This window comes from Solenopsis invicta, chromosome 14 (genome assembly GCF_016802725.1).
Source record: "Solenopsis invicta isolate M01_SB chromosome 14, UNIL_Sinv_3.0, whole genome shotgun sequence".
Lineage (NCBI taxonomy): Eukaryota > Metazoa > Arthropoda > Insecta > Hymenoptera > Formicidae > Solenopsis > Solenopsis invicta.
This window is the reverse complement of record NC_052677.1, coordinates 13,282,436-13,304,729: the sequence shown is the minus strand read 5'-3', so window position 1 is coordinate 13,304,729 and position 22,294 is coordinate 13,282,436. Positions and strand designations below refer to the sequence as shown.

General features: G+C 38.1%; 1 protein-coding gene across 1 annotated transcript; it reads left to right on the top strand.

Annotated features, from left to right (window-relative positions):
- Positions 1 to 365: 365 nt before the first annotated feature.
- Positions 366 to 21,234, top strand: LOC105208192 (proline dehydrogenase 1, mitochondrial). The gene is given in 12 exon segments (XM_011177976.3): positions 366 to 1,252; positions 1,255 to 1,605; positions 14,250 to 14,458; positions 14,975 to 15,156; positions 17,076 to 17,140; positions 17,224 to 17,408; positions 17,500 to 17,674; positions 17,786 to 17,896; positions 17,993 to 18,124; positions 18,199 to 18,398; positions 18,578 to 18,666; positions 18,751 to 21,234. Coding segments are annotated over 12 exon segments (1,965 nt in total). The 5' UTR covers positions 366 to 1,192; the 3' UTR covers positions 18,957 to 21,234.
- The last annotated feature ends 1,060 nt before the right edge of the window (positions 21,235 to 22,294 follow it).

Below are 22,294 nucleotides of genomic sequence, written 5' to 3'. Positions count from 1 at the left end.
TTGCATAACAAAAAACGCATAACGCCTCCGATTGACGACACTTTACGCGTTTATACGTACTATAAGACAGCACCTACGTATTATTATGCAACAAAAGTGATAATCTTTTAATTATTTCTTTGAAACGTCTATCTTGATTGAAATAATCCCGGGTAATTCGGCGCCATTGTGCGCAGCGCGCCACCGCGCACGTATCGGCGATTCTCACGTAAATGGCGGAGTGGGGAGAGGAAGCGGCCAATCGGAGTCGCGGACGCTAGCGCACACCTCCGTCGACGGGCCAATCGGAGTCGCGGGAACGCGGTGGCGTCAGCGGCGCGCTAATCGGGGGAACCGAGGCGCGTCGACGAATTCCGATCGACGCGGCGCGTTATATTTAAGCCGTCCGCGGATCCGGTGCCCACGGTACGTACTCTGGTCGGAACGTGGTGTCCCCGGCGAACGAAAATCAATATTTCCGTCGCGACGCGAGCAGCAGAGAGCATACAGCGGGCCGGTCGCCATTTGCCGTGCCATTACTCGCGCGCTCTCCCACGTATCGCCGGGATTCTATCTCTCTCTCACGTCGACGGCGTCACGACGACGACGACGACGACCGACAGGGCCGCTGCCGCCGTCGTCACCGGTCAGTCGCGCCGCGTCGCTTCGCCCTGCGACTCTTATGCGTGTATGCGTACATACGTCGTTGGACACGCGCACGTCGCCGAGTGTTCACCGTGAGAGGAGACCGAGGTGCAGACATCACCCGCAGGAGTAGCAGCAGCGCCGGTAGAATCCTGTTTCCTGCGCATCGCGCCGAACCGACAGCTTCGACCCGATCTCCGTAGGTTCGATTTACTCCGAGCATCGTCTGCGGCGAGTCGAACGTCCGCGCGATTATCACGACTTGTCCTTCGCTCTCCCTTCTTCCCATCCTCTCCATCTCTCTCTCTCTCTCTCTCTCTCTCTCTCTCTCTCTCTCTCTCTCTCTCTCTCTCTCGCTAGCTCGCTCTTTTTCCCCGTCCATCAACCTGAGGGAGAGCCAAACCAGCCTCGGTGAGAAGGCGGTATCCCGTTCCGGTGGCGCGGAAGCCGCGTCGCCGACGGTCTCTCTCGCTCGCCAATAACTCTCTTCCCTCTCTCCCTCCCACCCCCGTCCTCCCGCTCTTCCCCTCTTGTGCGCTAGCCCTTTCGTTACCGCGCGCCGAAAACGATGGCGTTTCTGAGGAGTGTGTCACGACGATGCTGCGCCGGCAAGAAATTGACCAAGTGGGCGCGCCGCCGTTAGCCGTGGTAGGCCTCCTGGAGAACATCGCGACGATGACGACGACGACGACGACGACGGCGGTGGCGGCGGCGGCGGTTACCAGGGTACCACCGTCGTTGCGGCTGGTTGCACAGGTGCGTGGCTATAACACCTCCTCCTCCTCCTCCGCCGCTGACGTCAGAAAGCAACGACAGCAGCAGCAGCAGCAATCGGCGGCGCCTCGGCAAATCGATCCGCTCGATTTGAAGTTTAATGACCCGGTCGCCTCCTTCAAGAGCAAGACCACCATGGAGCTGATGCGCGCCTACGTTGTCTACCAGATGTGCACCATCGAGTACATCGTGGAACACAATATGAAGGTGAGGAAGAGCCTCGCTTGTATACATTTTGATTTAGGCTCAAACCAAGCACCGACCGATTCGATCAGTGGTCTATTTGCCGAGCGGTACTGTATGTTAACATATTGATCGATTCGTTGATCTTCCACCGTTTGGCAAGGAGAGATTTGATCAGGGAACTGTATAGGTAGAAGATTTTCAAGTGAACAGCTCTAATGGTTGAATTAAATGCTGGTTTAGGTAGTCGAAGCTTGGTCCTGGTCGCTCCTTTATGTTAGACCGTCGATCGGTCGCGATTTGTTGTACACTGACAATGAGAGAAAAAATAGTTGCAATTACCATAAATTTAAATGTAATTCATAGTCATTTCCAGTACCAATTATATATTTGTAGTTGTTTTAACAGTGCAAATATAGTTACTAGTATTATTACTGCACAGGTAGTAAGCAAATGTTTAAAAAATAGCTATATATTTACTGTAATTGTGATTGCATTTGCTACATAAAAATGTTTATTTTATTTTTACCATCCACATATCTTGACATTTTACTATATCAGTATTTAAAATTATAATAATTATAAAACTTTACACGAGTGATTGAATTAACATAAAAACAATGTTATTGTTCTTAACATTATAACAGTAATAACTATAAAAATGAAGCTTCTAGCTATAATTGTTTCACCATGCAATTATAGTTAGAGATACTAAACATTTTTCTCTCAGTGTATATTCTTTCTATTTCTATTAAATGAAAAAAAAAAATTAAATTTAAAATGTATCACAGTACGACTAAGATATTTTCCTTACTCTTCGGAGAATGGAGTGATAATTTAAAAGGAGGAAATGGAAATATTATTTTCAAGATAATTGATTAAAGTACAATGAGAAAAAAAATTTATTGAAAACCTAAAATATTTAGCCGGATATGTGCAATTAAATATTGAGTTAGTTCCGTTAATTTTTGTCTATAAAATCTTAATGATGACATGAATGAACTATGCCTTTTTTGTGCAACTAAATAATTGTTGAATCAACTCAATATTTAATTGATCGTATCGAACTAAATATTTTAATTTTTTAACAAATTTTTTTTCTCTGTCAATATAGTTTCTTAGTTATACTCCCTTTTTTCTATTTCTTTTCTTCTTTAAAGCCCACTTTACACTATCTATAATTTGCGACAGAATTCTATTTATAATTTTATATCAAAATTATGTATTATATTCGATTGTTTCTTTCTTTGACATAGTTGGGTTTTATATTAAAAAACGTAAGTTTAAAGTCCACTTTGCACTATCTATAATTTGCGACAGAATTCGAGACAGAATTCTATTTATAATTTCATACAGAAAGCATGTGAACAAACAAAACGCATGAAATATGCGCAGTTTATAAATATTCATAAATTGTAAATGACAAACTATAGCTTAATTTACTGTCATATCTGTTTTTATCCACGTGACAGCGTCTTAGTCCCGGGAGCAAATTTATTACCTGAACATATTTATATTAATTCTGAATATAGACGAGAAATTCTCGTCTATAAAAGTAGTACAATCTGCCAATTGCAAAAATAAACATGCTGGTGCTGATGCGTTTCTTTCTAAACTAAAATATTAGATAAATCTTCAGAATCTTTTTTAATTTAATCTTAAAAAAGTTTTATATGCTTTATTAGATCTTCTATTAAAAGTTGTGTGGCACAATATACTTTGCTCTCTTCTGATACACCATAACTTACACCAAATATCTTTTTTCTTTTACGTTTACGAAGTTTACTTCTACGAGCGGATTATATTACTGTAATTATGGATATGAGATAAAATTATTGAAACTGATATTATTAAAGAATTTTTCATGATATACTTTTATTATATTTATATATACATATATATATATATATATATATATATATATATATATATATATTTCTTAATAACCATGTCATATTTTTTAACAACTCAACTCAAAGAAAGAAGCAATTGAATATTCTATACATAATTTGATATAAAATGAGTTACATAGAATTCTGTCGCAAATTATAGGTCATGTAAAGTGGGAGACTCCGTTCTTTTTTTTTTTTTTTTTTTTTTTTCATATAAACATTAATTTGTTCTATTCCTATCATATGAGAAAGAATTAAAAACAATACGAATTCAAAAGACTCTTCAAGTCATTAAAGCGATCATTGATGCAAAGCGATAAGCGACGCGGAATTCCCGAATGATAATCGATTTAGAAATAGTATCTCTTTCACATCAAATTAATCGATGAGCTTCGATGATCTCGATAATTTTGCAGCAGTTTCTTCTGCGAAGATTGACGCACGCATCTGTCGCAGGTGTGTACATATACATCAAGAGACATCACGGTAGTGGTTCGTGATAGATATGTACACAGAGCTGCACCTGCGGCAGATACGGCAAAATGCAAATTTAACTTATTAAAATCTTCAACCAGCGGCCAAATTAATTTTCCCGATATCCAAGTATCGTGACATGTGTCGTGTGCATCCAGCTTTAAATCCGCACGACGGAAAATCACGCGAAATATAACGACGGTCTCATCTTACATACAATTAACTATCGCGTCGCTCGCTAATCCGACGGGATGCGCTAATTAGTCAAGCTTGCAAGCGAATCCCGCGCATACATTATGACATAATCATCGCGAGGTAAACAGCCGGTCGCCGCGACGACGACGGTATGAGTTAACACTAACCTTGGCTAACGTGCCTGCGATCTGCATTACGTGCTATCTCCGGAAAGACGTCGCTCTAGCAACATGGTTCCTGCGATCTGAAAAGCGGATCAGAGGAGGTTGACGCTCCAAGGTCGATCGCGATATCGGGATCTTGGGTCCCGATCTTTCTGATACCAAGTACGGGCGCAACAACTCGCGGGGGAGTGGTTCGCGATGTCGCCCCCGCGATCGCGTTTCGTTGTTGCGGTAGGTCAATTTCAACTTTCCAGAGGGAGGCGTTCGTGTATTGATTACCGTCTTTCTAACCGTCTTCACGGATCTTTTTGCTCGGCTGACCGATCGACAAAGCACTCTATCGCCGATCGGCGCAACAACCGTGATCTTGAACGTATGACAACGCTATAGGGAGATTTCGGAAAAAAATAAGGAAGATTTTTTTTTCCCTATCATTCGCGGCTCCGTCTTCCTCGCCGGAACTTACGTAACGTTTCCGCGTGTGATTTTCCGTTAAGCCGGCGATGGTGTGGCACGACGCGACGTTATTGATTTTACTATTGCCGGACACATCGGATCGACCTAGGAATTTTGCCGCAAACCATCGCCGCCGCCGTTGCCGCCGGGGCAATTGCATAACCGTCGCATCTAAGGATAGACGTGCAGTATACTTTGGCACGCGGAATCCCATCGCGATTTTTCCTTAATCCATTCGGACAATCGCCGACTGCGCCGATTTTTGCACGATTATGATAACACAGCAATTTCAGCACACGCTTGCGCTGCTGCTAATCGACGACTTTGCTGAATTCAAATTACTATCGATTATATTGGTTTACTTAATTGATACAATTAATTGGCAACGATTGCCGAAGCTCTCATCAGCATTCCCGTATAATTGCCAATCGAGCAAGATTACTTGTTTCTCGCTGAAATGAAATATGCATCTTTTTTGCGAAGTGTTTCTTTTTCGCAAGCTTGTAAATTATGTTGCATGAAAAGCATTGACACGTTTCACTCATGTTACGAGGCAAAAATCGATGTGGTCTCAATGAACATAAGTATTTCGCGATAAATATTGTCTTGACATTAAACTTACAAGTGATTTGAGTTCGCAAATTATATGCAATTATAAAAAATATTGGCCTGTTTATTAACGTTTTGTAAAGAAAAAAACTGAAATGTATAAATGTTTAAATATTCTCCGAACGAAAAACAAAAAATATCATTTAGAAAAAATATGATTGAATTATATTTATAGTTGCATACATAATTTATTATTGAAATTATAATTTATAGTTGGTATGCATTTTTGGTGCCAATTATATGTTTATATATTTAATCACACAAATTACAGTTATAACTTAACATTACTGCATAAATCATAAGCAAATATTGAAGTCTCTGCAAAGTAAAACTTGAATATTTAACATTTCAAATAAACTATATGTAGACACGTGAAAATTACGAATAAGAATATATTTTTATTTAAAAACATTTTTATAGTTTATTCACTTTATTCGTTATTAAAAATTAAATTATTTGTTACTCAATTAAAGTAAAGTAAAAGTTCAATTTTTTTATGTAAGTACTTTAAATATTGAAGATGATTTATACAAAGTTTTATTGTGTGTTACTGTTTAATAATTAAATTTTTAATTAAAGTTGTTTAATAATTAAAGTTTAATTACTGTTTAATTACGTAAACTATGTAAATAAATAAATTTTGTTTATTTTATGATCTCTGCATTGTAATGAAACTTTACATAAATTATCTTGAATATTTAAAGTGCTTAAATAAAAATTAAAAAATTTTTTTATTATTTTTTATTTTGTTATTAATTATATTTTTATTAGAGCAGATGTCTACTTCTTGTAATAACTTTTTATCCAGATAGAAAATCCCCGCCAATTTTTTTTTACTACTTTCAAATATAATATAAAACAATCTGTAATTTTTTCATAATTTTCTGAATGTTCTGAAAAATGTCCTATGCATCCTTAAGAAAATAGTTACATTTACTCTTGTAACTGTATATTCGCTATGATTGCATAGAAATGTTTATTTTATCTTTAGCATCCATAAACTTAATATTTTACTAATATTAAATGATGATTTGAAATTATTACAATTTATTAAGATCTTTTTCGTAGTTGGTAGCACTATAAACACAAGCCTATTATTACCAACGTTATAGCAGTAAAAACGGAGTCCTTCACCATAATTATATCTTACCATGGAATTATAGTCACAAAAAATTACCAGACACTTTTTTCACAGTGTAGAGTCTAATTAGACTCAACTGGTGAAGTCTAAGCTCAATGCGTAACTTAGTCTTATTATACGCGTTCAATGTAAGCGTGCAAAATTGTGACGATTATCCAAGATATTTTTCAAGAAACACACAACAACGTGCTCGGCCGTTTTCTAAATTTTTCATTTCACACAAAACATCGAGCGCGTCGCATCGTATTACAAATTCTGCGCGTTGCGAGCGTGTCATTATTATACAAAATGCATCTTAGTGACGAGATACGCCTGTTCAGCTGTCGAACTTTTACGTAACGTAGAATTCGTTACGTCCGTCGACCGCACGCAATCGCTCTCAGTAAATCATCCCCGCCGGATATGAATGTTGCGCCGATGTTTGATTAACGTCTCGGTCATTTGACGCGACATAATTCAGCGACGTGACGCTAATTGTGAAACGTCGTATTTTTTTTTTTTTTTTTATGGTGTCGGTTGAACGAGAAATATTTTTTTCTTCCACGGAGACCGCGATTGACCCGCTGTCCGAACGCGAACACACTATCTCCCTTTTCTTTCTCTCCTCGATACTTCCGTATCGATCGTGCCCGTTTCGATGTCGGTTTGCCGCGAGTCTCGTTTGCTCGTGACTTCTCATCACGGGCGAACGATAAATCGGGACCGGGCCCAAGCGTATTCTTGATGTATCACCAGGAAACCATAAATGTGACGTAAATAAAAAATAAGATGAGAAAATTGACTCTTGACAATTGCGCCGAGCTGTGATAATTAGCACGGCTGATTTTATCACGACGATTAAGAACGTAATAAGTCTTCCGATTCGTCATCGGAATCACGAAAAGTAAATCGTCTATTCTCATCCCGAGTACGAATAAAGATTAATATTGTTAAAAATGAATGAGAAAGATCTTTTCTTCACGCGCCACGGATCGCTACGAAGCTTCCTGTTCTGCTATTGAAAGATTTCTTCGATTTTTCTTTCGCTAGCCAAAATTTAATTTGATTTAGGTCGAAAGATCAAAGTGATCGTAGGAAGGAAATAATTCTAAGAATGATTAGAGACACTGTAGGAAGGAACCTCGCGTGTGCAGGTGCCTCTTCGCGGCTCTTGTAGCTCACGAACGAAAAGTGCACACGAGAATGTTGCAGTGCAAAGTTGCGTATTGTTTGCCGACACCGGTGCAACCTGAGAACGTGACCTGACCTCAGGGGGGACGTTGGACTCCCTCGGAATCTCGAGCCAGACTCCGCTCAGACGGTGTGACAGACGGAGCGGCATCTTCTACACGCTTTCCATAAATATTGCACACGAGGATCGGACGCGCTAGCAGCGTAAATTGGATAATTAGCCGGAAAAATGATTTGAAAAGTGTACAATGGGTTTTTAATGAAGAATGTAAGCGGGAGATAAATTCTGACGTGACGTTTAAAATGATCGTAGTCAATTTCTCTGAATAAATGTTGAAGTTCTTGAGTCAGACGCTTGTTATTACGCTCCGCTTCTTGATTGTTATCACGATCCGATCGAGAAATATTTCTTTTGCTCTCTTTTTTTCCCTCCGCGCAATTGCCTCGTTATTTCCTTGTGCACACGTAGCTATGTTTTCTAGCGGAAAGAAGCGGTACGTGCTGTGCACGTAAGATCGATATCGGATCTTCGTACATTGCTACATAGTTAGAAGATATGTGTTAAATTTAGAATAAATCCCAAACGTTGTACTGTCATTTTTGTATTAATTTAACACAAGATAAATATGTTAGAAAATCAGCAAATGTATTAGGTAAAAAAATTAATACAAAAAAATGTAACACTTTGATACAATTTAGAAACAAATTTCTAAATTATATTTCTTCGGTAAAATTAACATTCACGATATGTTAACATGTACATTTTATTCATTTATCTTAGATCTAAATAAATTTAGAACTAATTTTCAAAACATTACTGTATTATTTTTATGTTACTTACTCATTTACCCAAAAATTGTCGTATTTTAATACTAAGAAATATTAAATATCATAATTCAACACTTAATATTTAAATATTTAAATAACATAATCATACTATGTTAAACTGACATTCGGGTATGTTAAAAATTCTACACGAAACTTCTACACGAAAATTTTTGACAAAGACTGGCTTCAACATAAATACAATACATGTTTTCATTTCGGTGAAGTTAGCATTCCTTTTTTTAAATTTCAATATAATTAATAGAGTTCTCGCTCCAAGTTAGCACTCCATATCTTTCAATTCTTATTTTTTACATCTAATCGTCAGAATTCTTTTCGAAATGTGTTAGGAACTCTAGAACTCTTTGGGAAAGAGCCAAAGAGGTGTGTTAACTTTGCAGACGTAAATGTTTTCTATTGTACGCTGAGAAATGAATCAGGTCACTTATTACACGTTGCGGACAAAATTTTGAAATGTGTTCTTAGAGCTGATTAAAAGAGACATAAGAGAACTGATATTTAAACAAATAGTTCCATTATAACTTCGAATTGGCAACTCTCTGGAGATTAATCCGTACAAGGTGATGGTCTCAATTGTGGATCAAGGTTGAAATGATTTTCATTAATTCATGTAAATTTAAACATCTGAAAATTTAAAACGTTACTAATCTCACTGTAAGCAGTGAATACATAATATATTTTAAAGAAAAAATTATATATTTAATAAATTGATTTGGAAATTTGGAAATATCGAAAATGTGTATGTATTATATAAGTTCCAGTTATAGGACGACGTAATTAAATGTATGCTATTCTGACGATATACATTTTTAATGTATCATATTATATTTAATGTGTTAAATATAACCTATAACCTAAGAGTTACTATAATTTTAAGAAATTATTAAAGAGTATTTAAAGATTTTATTTAAGGTAACTTTATTTTTTTTTAAATATTAATAATGACTGAGAACGTGATTTTTTGTTTTAATAATTAGAAAAAAATTAAAGGATGTAAAAAATTTTTCATAGTTTTATTAATACATGTACGTCTAAGAAGCATAAATGTTTGAAACATTTAATTGCAGTTTTCACTCATAATTAGAACACGACTTATAATTGGGACCATTATTCTATCCGTCCGTCCCTGATTATATTTCCCGCGAATTATTATGCTCTCGTTATGCAACGCCCTGCGATGCATCGCTCGGCGTCGTCGCGTCTCTTGCTCTCGTTTTTCACGCATTGATTGGGCTCTCGGTCGTTTTCTTGAATTCATTCGCGTCCTATTTTCGAGAAGTATTCTTTGAATCCTTCAATCGAACTTTGATATCTTCGTACGCAGCCATTATCGAATAATACCAAATTGCGCTTCTTATTTCTTACACCTGACTCGTGTAAAAATCGGAGCAGCTCTAAATCTTAAAGATCCTCGCACCTGATACAAAGTAACCTTTCCCAACCTGTTCATTTTGTGCGAATCTGGCAAGAAAACCCTATTCCCTCAGATTTTCTTTCAAGGTTGACGTTACATTGTCCTCGCGTTGTGCCTCAAAACTCGGCTATATCTGGCACAGCATTTGGGCAAACAGACCGACGCGACGGATCGGTGGTATTCCTTTCCTTCGGCCTCTCTTGGCCAGTACGTCCGTTTTAAAAATTTCCACGCGCTCTTGACACACCCGGATTTCGGTTAGCCGACGTGTCTTCCGGCTAGTATGACGTAGGACGCGCCTCGAGAGTGGTCACTTGTCGTGTCAATTACGCAGGATGCTCCACACACGTGCACGCGCTAGAGACGATCGGTTATAACGTACAAGTAATCCCAAGGCTGTCCAGTTTGTCTGGCGCCTCCTTGTGCGACCAAGGACGAACGAACGGATGGCTCGACCTTCAGCGAGTCGCCAATTCGATTCTATTGAACCGCCCGCCTAAATGCCAGCTCCTACATCTCTCTTATTTCTTTCTCTTCCAACTTGTAATTCTAAAGATACGTTAGATTCCAGCGAGCGCTAATAATCGAAAATGATAAGGTGACAATAGGTGATAACAGTTGTAATGACGCGTAAACTTAATCGCAGACTTAACGAAAGTCAATGAAAAATTAGCATTCCATACGTTTATACGTTATAATCTACAATTAACGTTTTTTTGCTTCCGATTAAAGATTAGGGAATCGTTGCATATCAGTGAATGCTCATAGATAAAAATAGCTAGCGAAGATTTAAAAATAAACGGCTTCGTTGATATATCGATAGGCATGTCCGAGACGAATCGCCGAATATTATCAGCATTATTTCAAGTGCACGCGTCATCTCTTATCTGCTGCAGGTTTTTCCCCGTGTTTATTTACAGACGCAATAAATGCCTATCATATTGCAAAATGGCCCGTTACTAGCCAATCTTTCAATCTAGTCGATGTCAGATGACTTGTCGAATCTGAAGAGAAATGAGTTCTTGGCCCGAATCACTCGGTAAAAAGTCGGTGATCGGCTGTGAAAACGCTGTTAAAAATACCGAGGGATGCACTTGACTTCCTGAGATAGTTCGCGGCCGGAAATTTTTCTAGATCGATCGTCGAATCGCCACCTGCGCGTATCGCTGCGTTCTCCAGTTGCATCACGAGACACAGATAATGCAGTTCGACGAACTGCGCGGGTGCCAAGCTGCATTTATCACTGTCAAACTGTAATATCATACTTATATGTATCGTTCGCGGCGACGGGTGTATACGAGAGATATAGGTAGGTTGAACGTAGAGTATTTTAATTCGACGATGGAATAGCGTTTCTCGTTTGAATTGCCTAGGCCCTGGTCTCGAATGACTAACTGACCGTAGTTGTATAACATCATTTTCGAACAATGTGCCGGGATTGTCCGAGCTGGTCCGAGCTCTCTGATTTTGGCACGCAGCACGCAGCAGCGAGTCCGATTAATCTCGCGTGACTGCGTAACGCGATGTCGGTGACAAAGGCGACACTCGTAGACCTCTTTGGCTTCGCGGGAGACCGATCAGCTGAGACGCATTTGCGATCGGTGCAATTCGCTCTTCTTTAGTGTCTACTATACGTAACGCGAGTCAGAATTACAGTCGAAAGCCAGGGAATTTGTCACCAAGCGGGCAAACATGGAAAAGTTTATCAAACGATTTGTGCACGCGCTCTGTTTAAGCTTATCAATAGGTATATATAACGTTGGTAAACATTTCGGTGAGCTCCGGCAGGTCCCTCGGGTTTGACAAACATAACAATGACTTGAGTGGTGACGTTAAGTATATACCATATAGTATACTATCGGTGGTAACGTGTATCGACCTGTCCATCTATTTGCCTAACACTTAAGAACCGCATTTCCAGTTTGCTTTAAATTATCTCTTCGATTACTTCGTTCTCCTGTTAATTACAGCTACAGCTCGCGAATACTTTGCGTTTGCGTCTAACGAACGATTAAAGTTTCTTTTAATCATCTACTCTTATGCTATAATTTACTGCAAATTAATGGGAATGAGTAAACTCTACGCACGCCTCGGTAATCACAGATACGTTTTATGTGAGGTTTACAAAAAGTTTTCCGGGGCAATAAAGAGAGAAAGAAGTCTTATGAATGGCGGTAAAATTAGAATCGATTTTCAGGCGCTCCATCGCTGGTTTTCACTGCATCCCAATTTTACTTCTACGATTTCATCTGACGAAATCCGACTGGGGAATCGATGAGGGGAACAAATTGCAATCAACGACTTCTCTTCCTTAGAGACCCTCTAATCAGAGTTTGAGCGCAACAACGGTCAGACATTTTTCGTCATGATCATGCGAGAAAAAGGAGGATACATTCACGCTAACGAGAAAGAAAGAATTTAGCTATCTCTGTTCTTTTATTCTTCTATCTTTTTCTTATCTGTTTCTCGATATTTAATGAAAAATATCGGACCACAGGTTGCCATCTCGTATCAAGACTCTAATTCTCTAAGATCTTCATTCTTTCTATCTTCGCAAAATTGTTTCTATTCTTAAGTAATCTGACTAATCGTACTTTCTCTCTCTCTCTCTTGAAATTTGACGAAAAATGTTGGATTATTTATAGGTAGCTATCTCAGTAGCTGTCCAGACTCTGATCAGAGGATCTCAATGTTTCCTGTCTTCGCAAGATTGTTTCTATTTTTGAATAATCTGACTAATCGCACTACTACTTCTCGCTTAAGCTCGCCTTACGCATTTCATTACGGGATGCCCCTGCTGCTTATCTCTCATCGTGGTGAATTATTGAGACATGCGTTTCGCTGATTTATATCGCGAAGTCGAGTTATTCTTATCTGGAAATTACTTTGAACGCTCATCAGCCGCTTCCTTCTTTAAAGAGCGAAGGATTAAGTCACTCACAAATTTTTTTTTTTTTTTTTTTTAGGAACGATTGGAATGCTTGGCATTCATTCCTCTATAATATAAAGATAAAAATAGATGGATATATCTAAAGGAAAATACCGTTGTGATGTAGGGTGGTGGACCGAAGAGCAAATTGACACACCGACGAAATAGCGCTTTAGTATTTTCGTGCCTATTACATCCAATAAAATGTGTTTAACGTGTCGCGCTACGATGTACGATCGCGAACTCGCAACGTTACGAATCACGGAGTGTAAATTATAACGGATTATTGTTAGCATTGGACGTCGGTGTTGTTAGCAATCAATTAGCGTTTGCTTTGGATCTTACAATGCATATACGTCGTGTTTATATTCATCTTTACGTGCACGTGTATCTATATACGTGAAAATTGTTTGATATAGTTCTTCATTTGTGTACCTTCCACTTGTATCTTATCTATCGTCGTGCAAGCAGGAAAACTGTTATGATTCCAAAAACAGCTGTTTTATTTCTAAGCCTTTGAAGAATCAGTCGCAACTTATTTGATTTTTAATTGGAACTAAATGAAATGAAAAGCGAATTTTACAATACATTGTTCCAATTTTAATCCGCATTTTAATGCCATTTTAGTTGTTTATAATATTTTTATTATTTATATTTTCTATGTTTATATTACTCAACTTTCTTGTTTGACTTTTCTCTTCTTTTTTTCCATCTTTTTCAGCAGTTTATTGTTTTCGATTAATTAATTATGTGTATTCATATTTCGATTTCTTGGCAACTGATGATAAACTAAGTCGAAACACATCGTATTATTTTAATTACATGTATCAATAAATTGTTGAATTAATTTATATCTTAATTCGTTTTTGCTTAGCTAATTTTCGAGCGTAATTTGATCTTTATTTTTAAACTGTTTAAAAGTTTTAAAACACTACTGAAAAATTTTATACATCAATCTTCCTCTTATATTTAATACACCTTTCGTTTTACGTATTTGACCTTTTATACTTTATATATCTTTTTTTTTAATTCGACTGTGACTTTTAATGGCAGAAGGGATGAAAGGGTAACGTGTTTCACGAAAGGGGAACGTGCATTTCAATCCTCGGGGGGGATCGATATTCAGATCTTACGTAGCCGTTGGGCGCAGTGTAACCCACATTTTTATTGCGAGGGCGTGCTGCCTACGGTAACGTTTCTCCTCGATTACGTAATGCTCGTTCCAAAACTGACTCTCGAACGAAGAATTGGCCGTGATTTTATTTTTACATTTTTCTTCGCGCGACTTTCCCCACGCGATTATGTTGTTACGTTACGTTGCTGAGAGCTTCAGCCGAAATGCTAAATATATGTCTCACTGCTTTTGATTTGTGTACAGTTCATGAAACTGGCGAATGCAATACTGGGTGAAAAGCTGTTTACGAAGCTTATGAAGGCGACGTTTTACGGTCACTTCGTCGCCGGCGAAGACGAGGTGCAGATCACTCCTGTCTTGGACAGACTGCGACAATTTGGAGTTAAACCGATCCTTGATTATTCCGTCGAAGAGGACATCTCGCAGGAGGAGGCTGAGCGGCGCGAGATTCAGTAAGTTTCGGTTTACATATTTTCGCGATAGCAATTATCGTAACTGTTGATACTTTTATTTTTTCAGCACACTATTGCATGACTCGAATCCTTTAAATACGTCAAGTATGAAATTTAAGCCTGAGTATCACTTTACCATCAGGCAGAATCAATAACAGATAGAGTTTTCTATTTATATTTGCTTATCTATAGCTTAAAAAAGAGATCAGATTTTAATTTCTATCGGCATATACAGGGTAATCCATAATGGTTAGAACAACTATTTACCATAAGAGATGACTTACTTACTTCACTCATTATAAATTACTCGGAGTACAGACGGTAAGTCATCTCTTATGATAAATAGTTGGTCCAACCATTATGGATCACCCTGTATATATGCCATCCTCTGTGAATGGAAAAATTAAAGGAGAAATGAAACGTCTGTAAATAGCATGCAGCAAAAAAATCGAATGCAGACGCAAGCTGGGATGATAACAAGTGTCCAAACAATATTTTGGTATTCTTCCATTTCAGAGCCTCAGTGTCGGAAGCGGGCGACGAGAAGAGGGAGGGCCCGCTGAAGAAGTATCACGTGGAGAAGTCATTCGCCGATCGACGATACAAGGTGTCATCGGCCAGAACATATTTCTACCTGAATGAAGCGTCATGCGAGCGAAACATGGACATATTTATCAGGTGTCTGGAGGCTGTGGCGAGTGAGTCACGGATTTTATTTTTGGCTCTATCTAACATTTTAAAATCCTTCTTAATCTCCGAGATTAGCATTATTTTTACGATCCAACTTGGAGTTATACAAGATGTCTATCGCAATGCGGTTTAGAACGGATTTTTCGCTCAACTCGCTTGAACTCGGGATTAAATAGCAAAAATATTTCTTGATAAAAATAACAAATGTATTTTTGCCGCTCTAAATTGGAAATTCATATTTGTTTTTTTCTATCGTCTCGATCTTCCGCAATTACCGCACAAACAGTTAACCACAGGCAACAAAGATTAAATTTATGAAGCGCCGTAGACTGATCTTTTCCGCAATGTCTAAACTTCTTTTAAAGTGTCTTTTGACCTTCTAAGATATTCGAACGATACAGATGACCGAACGGGCCACGTGTGGTCACGTTATTTTCACCGCCCATGGAAATCAATGCTCCGATTTATTAGCTACCAAGATAGTAGCTGCATTGCTCTTATCGTACCACTTGATTTTCACGTGATTATCATTTTACGATCGCGATTATCGATCCTGATTGTGTGGAGATTAATATTCGTCGCGTAATACTTATTCGAGCATTATTTATAATTAAAGTGACAATTGAAGTGAGCGGCATGAGTGTGTGCGAAGACGTATCTTGAGAAAAAAATTGATAATTTTACTAAATGTTTTAACTTCACTAAATTTCTTCAATTTGAACATTTATGTAAATTAAATATACAAATGCTTGAACTGAAGAAATTTAATTTAATTTAAATACATAAATATTTGAATTGAAGAAATATAATAAAGATGAAAGTCTTAATCAGATCAACAATCAATTTAGTTAAATCAACAATTTTTTTTGTGTATAAAATAAATTAACGAATAAACGTACTGTGCAATTAGATTAAAGTGAAACGTAAAGTTACATTTAATCGAACTAATAACACTTTATGCAGTTAAAAATTTAGAAATTGTGTTAAGAGTATCGACGCGGTAATTGTGCGCAATTTATCGCAAATATAAGATACTTAATTCACGATGTTATATTTGCGATAAATTTTGCGCGTGAAGTACCGCGCCGGTGTTCTAAACGCCATTTCTAACTTTTTAATTATTATTATTAAATTGTTCTATTAAAGTTATTATTTTAACAAAACCTATATAATATGCTTCCCAGAGGAAGGGGGATAATAGCGTATAATTTATAGGGGCGCGACTCCGACGTCACGAAGTCGCGTGCAAGATCGATCGCCGCATTTAGCGAAATTTCGAAGTTCCCGTTGACGCGAAAGCACACGCCTCTTCCTGATGACGATATTACGTTTAGCGGTATATCTGCGAAACGTCAAAGTAATACGAGGAAGAGAGACAAGCAGCACGTGCTCTCGCCGTCGTCGATGACGGTGATGGGTCTTTCGAAATTCCGCAAGTCAGACACAGGCCGCAGTGGTCTTCCATTCGGCTATAAATATCAGTACGTGAGCGGATCACCGTTTGCGCTTTTCGCCCAAATTATGTGACGTAACGTGCCGGGGGACATTTGACGGACAAAAAGCTGTAACAAGTTAACTGATGTCTGAGAAATAGAGAGGAAAATAAAAAAAAAGTCGATATACCGTGAACTCTGGATAAAGAATATTGCTTCGTAAACTTTTACAGAGGACGAAGTTAAGACTCTTCAGCTGAAATATCCTTCTCAGAATATTACCACCCATAACCAAGCCGATCCCTATCCTGGTAAGAAGATCCTACATTCCTTTTTTCCTTTACAATCATTTCCATAAATTTCGTTTTTAGTATCCTGAACTAACAAGTCTTCTTCTTTCTAAACATTCATCTTTCTTTTACAAAAGAATAATCGACTTAATTAGCATTGTAATATATTATGTATAAAATGTAACACGAAGTGTATCTTTGTAGGTGCTTCAATGGGAATGGGCATCACAGCCGTCAAATTAACGGCACTTGGTCGACCGCAGCTTCTGGTTAGTAACTTCATTTTTACTGCTGACATTAATTGTCCATCTGGAAACTTGTAACGGCAATAAAAATGCAATTTATGTTTCAGTTGCAATTATCAGAGGTAATTATGCGTGCACGGCAGTATACATCAGACGTTATCGGCGGCGAGGGTGCCGTTCTGACTCATCACGCAAAGCCTGATGATTTTAGGAAAAAATTCGAGGAGGCACACATCAAAGACGACCCATCGGTGCAAAAGTTCCTTCAAAAAATTCAGTCAGATAAGGAAGGGTACGAGCTTTAAAACCAAGATTTATAACTATGTATTATTTTCTAAAGCAGAATAGTATTGCGAACACAATGGATATTTTTGTTCACACAGTGTGATTCATATCTTTCCATGGAGCGGTATTCTAGACGAAAATTACGAACTGAGCGAAGCGTTTCAAGTACCTGATATTAAGACGGGCAAGATGGTTAGGCTAATGTCGCAGCTCACGTCCAAGGAAGAAGAGATGTTCAGAAACATGATCAGACGTCTGAACAATATCGTTACGGTACGTGCTAAACAATGAAATTTGAAGCTTTTCTTATAAATTTTGAAGTTTATTTTGAGTTTTATTTTGAGATAATAAATGAGGTTAATAAATCATTCTTTTTTCTTTCAGGTGGCTGACAATCTGGATGTTCGCATCATGATAGATGCGGAACAGACATACTTCCAACCAGCCATTTCCCGCCTGACGCTAGAGATGATGCGCAAGTACAATACGAAAAAGGTAATGTCCTAATGTTCTCAGGGGATCGCGACGTTATCACTTAGCTACTTTTCAGTGAATGATATTCTCACTGCCAAATGTCGGTCTACTTCTCAGGCTGTGGTATTCAACACTTACCAGACGTATCTTCAAGAAGCGTTTAACGAGGTGAAAACGGACCTCGAACAGGCGGAACGCCAAAATTTTTATTTCGGTGCTAAACTTGTTCGCGGCGCGTACATTGAACAGGTTGGTAAACATTTCACATATTCTTTGAATAAAATTTGCTGAATGGCACAAAATATCGAAAAGTTCTCATTCAGGAAAGGGCAAGAGCGGCAGCTATGGGTTATCCAGACCCCACGAATCCAACATACGAAGCGACGACCGAATCCTATCATAAGACGCTCATGGAGTGCTTGAGGCGGATGAAACAGTACAAGGACAAGGGAGAAGATCCCAAAAAAATAGGAATTATGGTCGCCTCACACAATGAAGATACCGTGCGTTTCGCGATCGAAAAGTGAGTATCGCTCCGATTCAATTCTAGAAAATATTGTATACAAAATCACAAGAAATATTATTGAATACTAAGATTCTGCTATGGCCGTTCGTTGGCTTTTTCTCGATTTTAATTATGTTATACACATTATGTGAGCTTATATTAATTATTATTGAAAATAATGTGTTTCCGTTTTTTAGAATGAAAGAAATCGGGATTTCACCGGAAGATAAAGTCATATGTTTTGGTCAATTGTTAGGAATGTGCGACTACATAACATTTCCATTAGGTATACAATAATTATTTATATAATAAGCTCAAATATTTTTCTCGCGATAAGATAATACACATCGATTTTGAATGAAATTTCCAGGTCAATCCGGTTATTCCGCGTACAAATACATCCCGTACGGACCGGTTAAGGAGGTATTGCCGTACTTGTCACGACGCGCACAAGAGAACCGGGGCATACTTACGAAGATCAAGAAAGAGAAACGCCTGCTACTGAATGAAATTGCGAGACGTATAGTGCGTGGCAAGATCTTTTACAAACCCAAGGGCAATTACACTCCGGTTTGAACAGTCAATCCGTTTTTAGTTGCACACAGACAGAATTTTAAGTATCAAATTTAAGTAGTGAATGTAAATTATCGAGAACTCTCCTTAAAGAACTTGATAAGGGCACTTCGGATTAAAATAACTGATTGAAGTAACTTGACAGACCTGTTACTGAGGTACTCAGAAGAAAGAGAGCGTCGTGCGCGCGTGAGTGTACGTGAGACTTAAGGGTATACGCAGTGTTATCTATTACGTAAAAATCGCCTTAGTGTTGTATTGTCGAATTTACCGATGCTCAAAGCTGCTGAGTAAAACTACAGTATGTATTCGTTGCTCGTTTCATCGTTATTAAAGAGAGTGCCAGATTGTACTATAATTTAGTTTCACTCATAAGATGGTGTTTTCACAAAAATCGCTTAAAGAATATCCAACATCATCTCGTTTCACGGCTAGTATACAAAATTAACAATAGTTTTTTAAAAATAGTCCACGTATTTTCTATGCACAGTATTAAGGTATCGGCTGGATCAATTTATGGCTTTTTTGCAATGAAACGCAACAATAATGATGATTAGGAGAAATCTTGCTTCGTTTTTTAGTACATTTGCGTTCAAGTTTTACAATTTTTTTGAGAATCTCATTGAATATTTTCTATGTGTATACGTAATATACGCGCGCATAAATTATTTATGATCGTGTTCACCTAAATGTCTTATCGTCCATGCTATCGGTAATATTAAAAGAGCGGAGGGTAGGGGAGGGAAATAAGGAGAAATAAAGAACATTGCGTTTAAATTCAAATATAATACGAATAATTCAGATATTGTACGAATTTCGACGATTATCGCTCACGGTGAACATTGAATACGAACTGTTTAGAACATTCGCGATGCATACAATTATCTGGAAGGAATGGGCAGCATCGCGTGCGCTTCCATTAAGCGTGACCTCGCCAATGAGCATTTTAATATGCGGTCTGCGGAACAATAGAGAAAGTATCATGTCTGAGTAAAGAAGAAACGACAAATAACACGCGTATTATGAAAAGATAGTTCTTAGGAGTGCGACGAGATAACAGGGTGAAAGTATAATAAGATTCAGAAGTATCTTAGCGAGAGACGTACGGATTTTCGAATGCTCTTGGATAGCAGAAGAAAGAAAGAAAAGGAGACAGAGTCGTTCTTCGTAGTGCACGCGTAGTGTCAAGTCGCGATACAAAAGTGATTTTGGGCTGGCACGGCAATAACGAAAGTCGGAGAGATCTGCGAGAAATGCAATATTTCTTTTGTGATACGTTAATAGCCGTAGTTAAGCCACACACATATAGACAAGATATTAGTCTTCGCTTAAGCCTAAAATTGCTCCTCGCGTTACAGGATGATCCGTAAGAAAAGCGTATAGCACTGTTGGAGAACATCGCAATATATTAACGATAAAAAAATATGCACTCCGTCATCCTTATTGTTTCTTTCCAAGGAAAAAGATAAAGGAGGACCGATTTAACAAATTCATGCCGTGATTGAAAGAGTTTTAAGTATTAACGAATCCGTTTTTTCATCTGTCATGAGAGAAATTATATCTCGATGGGAGGACTTATCGAAGATTAGGCGATGATCTGATTGGTGAAATGAAAGAATTGCGTCCAGTCTGATGATGTTTCGTATATTTAGCGTTACTTGTCGACGTCGCTGCGGGACTGTAATTCGCGACTTCGAAAATCACGATCATGTAATCAACGATCAGCAAGTTACGATATAATTTAGCCTATAAGATTATACAAGCGTTTCCGAGATTGCGTAGCGCATTCTGATATTCTCAGGCCAGTATATTTCCTTTTATACTCACTATAGACGACTCAATAATGTATTTCTCCAGTCGGTACTATTACTATCTACTTTTTTTCCGAGCTTACAAATTGTCACCAGATTATACTCACTTTGTTTCTCTGGGCGATCAGTACGCGAGTGCAGTCATTTGTGATCTCCTATCTTTTTGCTGTATACGTTATGCGAGAGCGTTTCGTTTAGAGTATGTGTGTATGTAGCCTACATTTATACACAACTGTAATAATCCAAACGACATACGTTTGCGTAGAGTATGTACTCGCTTCATAGAGACGCATTGCGTGCGCGACATTGATCGATTCACAAGAAGGAAGAAAAGAAAAAATTATAGAGCGATTCTAAAATTTTCGTTGTGAATCGTATTGAATTAAAATGCTGGAAGAGAGAAAGAGATGAAAGGAAAACGAAAAACATGGTCGATGAAGAAATAAATAAAAGGGCATTGTTACAAGTTACACGGGCTAATAGCTAAAATGTTTCCATGTGTCTATGTGGTATATTGGGTGCGTGCTTGCGTGCGTGTGAATGCGTATATTTCTAAACGTTATACATTGACAAATTTGATTGAGATTTATGGCTTTTTTCAAAGCCAATTAATTCGTGCCGCTTTCGCGAGAACGTGAGCTTCTATTCGCGGTCCCGTTAAAACGTAAAATGCTGACAATAACTTAGATAGACAATGTTGATATATATATATATATATATATATATATATGTATATATATATATATATATATATATATATATATATATATATATATATATATATATACAGTATATTAGATGTGTGAGTCCTGTCACTTGCATTTATGTTACTCGTTGGAAGTTGGAAGAGAGTGGAGTGCAAGAGATCGATGTTGCATCCCGGGGATGTGGAGGCAATCGGTTCTTTATCAGAAACCGATGAAGAACCGTCGCGAAACTTCCGCGTACTCTACTTCGAGTACTCGGCGTTTTACTGCCAAAGTGTTCAGATGGCGACGAGATTGATCCATTAATATCTTTTTTAGTCAATTTTCCTAATAGTCTTGCGTTCTAAGAATTGAAGATGATTTCGCTGATCTTCTCTTCTTTATTTCACTCTTTGAAGATCGTTCTCTCTTTCTCTTTTTAAGTGCAATCCTCTCTTTTTATTTAATCAACGCTCATGAGCGTCGATAAGTTAACTAGTCCTAACGAGCTCTTAAAAATTCGTGTGTCGTCAAATCAACGTTTGTTAACAAGGAAGATCGGCGAAATCCATGCCGTGAGTTTCGGTGACGTTCAGCGCTTTTAGTGTATTAGTTTACGAAGTACAAAAAATGAATGGACAACCAACGATCTCTACGATGAAAGTAATTCCAAGATATAAATTAAATATAGGAGAGAGAGAGAGAGAGAGAGAGAGAGAGAGGAGGGAGGATGAAGAAGTGCGTGCGATTTTGGAAGGGAGCGTGTTCGCTTTTCCTTGGGGATGTTCGTAGGTAGGCGGGTGATCTCGGGAGTGGCGATTTTGCGCATCGCGCATGAAAGTTA